The sequence below is a fragment of the Frankliniella occidentalis genome, unplaced genomic scaffold (genome assembly GCF_000697945.3).
Source record: "Frankliniella occidentalis isolate FOCC.00 unplaced genomic scaffold, Focc_3.1 Scaffold4096, whole genome shotgun sequence".
Lineage (NCBI taxonomy): Eukaryota > Metazoa > Arthropoda > Insecta > Thysanoptera > Thripidae > Frankliniella > Frankliniella occidentalis.
In genome coordinates this window covers 1-1,957 of record NW_026271144.1, presented here as the reverse complement: position 1 = coordinate 1,957, position 1,957 = coordinate 1, and the positions used below count along the sequence as shown (strand labels likewise).

The 1,957-nt window shown below is 56.2% G+C and overlaps 1 protein-coding gene across 1 annotated transcript; it reads right to left on the bottom strand.

Annotated features, from left to right (window-relative positions):
- Positions 1 to 794: 794 nt before the first annotated feature.
- Positions 795 to 1,240, bottom strand: LOC127752113 (uncharacterized; the record flags this gene model as incomplete). The annotated part of the gene is made up of 1 exon (XM_052276725.1): positions 795 to 1,240. A coding segment is annotated over exon 1 (446 nt), but the record flags the coding sequence as incomplete, so codon positions are not given.
- Positions 1,241 to 1,957: the final 717 nt, after the last annotated feature.

The following is a 1,957-nucleotide window of genomic DNA, read 5'->3' as shown; positions in this document are numbered from 1 at the left end:
CTGGCTGTGGCTGAGCTAGTTTTATTCATGATCCGAAGGAATGGCACAGTGGCGGTAGCCGAAGGGGAAACGTTTAAGGTAGTCCGGCTGACAGCCGTTTGTAATCCGGCAGGTGTAATCCGAGGAAATTCGAAAAAAAAGTCGGGGTGATCTAGAAAAATTTTAGGGTAATCCGGGGTAATCCTAGAGAAAAATCAACGTAATCCGTAGGATACTCTAGCGGTTATCCAGGTAATCCGTCATCCGGCTGTCGCAAAGTTTAACAGTCGATTCCCCCTCGCGGTAGCTTATGGCGGGTTGCTAAAATGAGGATGATGATCCCCCCTGCTTCCAATTCCCGTCAACTCTTTCTCTTCCCTCGGGCAGCACGGGACGCGGCCCATCATCGTCAACAACAAGCGGTGGTCCGGAGAACCGAGCTTCCCCGAAAGCCCGATTCGCCAGCAGCGATGCGTGATATTTTTCGACCAACTCGGCATTTCCGCCACACACCGCAAAGCACGACCGGGGGCACACCAACATTTCCACGACCAAAGCAAGAGCCGAACAAACACGCGCACGGAGCGAGCCGAGCCCTCCGCCCTTGCAACTGTGCCACACTGAAACAACTTGTCTGCCTCGGCGTTTTGCGAAACGTTTCGTTTGTTTGTCGGCAATCATCATCGCGGTCCGGCTCGGCTTCACGCGGGAACAGCGATCCGCAACATAGTTTTCAATTAGAAGCGCCTCGCGTGCCTCGCCTATGCCTCGCGTGCCTCGCCTCGCGTGTGTTGGTTTTAGAAGCGGGGCTGTACTGGTCCTCAGAACTCTCAGTTGTAGCTACCGCTGCGGCCGCCGTCGGGTACTGGTCCTCAGAACTACCAGTAGCTACCGCTGCTGCTGACGGCGTGTACCGGTCTTCACTACTACCAGTAGCTGCCGCTGCAGCCGCCGGCGGGTACTGGTCCACAGAACTACCAGTAGCTACCGCTGCTGCTGACGGCGTGTACCGGTCTTCACTACTACCAGTAGCTGCCGCTGCAGCCGCCGGCGGGTACTGGTCCACAGAACTAGCAGTATCTACCGCTGCGGCCGCCGGCTTGTACCGGTCTTCAGTACTACCAGTAGCTACCGCCGTGGCCGCCGGTTTGTACTGGTCCTCAATAGTACAATCAGTAGCTACCGACCGCTCAGGCAATGCAAAAATACAATCCTTTGCTGCTGAGCAGAGAGCTGCTCTGCTCTTCACCCGTAGGACCATGCAGGCACAGAATGCGTGTCCGTTCTTCTCAGATGCATTATTTGGCAATAATTAAAGCGAGCACCTGCGCCTGCGAAACTCGGGGTAGGCCACTCCGCAGTACACACATGCACAGCAGGCTTGATGTTGCCTGCCTACCAGGCGCTTGGGCGCTATGAGAGCTTGCAGAGGCTGGGGCTCAACTCATGACGGACGTACTTTCTGGATGATCTTTAGGAGAAAAGACTACTGACCAACACCCACGTTGCACAACAATTTCGTATATTTTTTCCAGCTTTATCAACCTTTCCTTTTTTTATTTTGAAAGAAATAATAATTGAGTCTCATACCCGACTCCGTGCCACCTGTGTAGGTGTTACGTTCGGGGGTCGTTGCCGCCGAGCACGCGGCCCCGCCCGCTCGCGGGGTCCCCAAGGCGCTGACGGATGGCGCTGCCGCCGCGCTGGCTGCGCTCCGAATGGTTTTATTGGCTCTCATAGTTGGCCAAGTGGTGTTTATGTTCGGCGAAACAAGTTGAGTTGGCGGCAATATAGTCTGCCGAAGGGCCGCGCGCGCACTGTGTCGGCGCGAGGCGGGAAATGGATGGGTGGAAGGGGGGGGGGGCAGTGCGCACACCTCTCACTAATCCATCGCCCGGACCCGCCCCGAGGACGCCTCCCCCTCTTCTTGCCCGCCCCTGGACCACCACGCAAAAAAGTCGAATAATGATGGTAACCC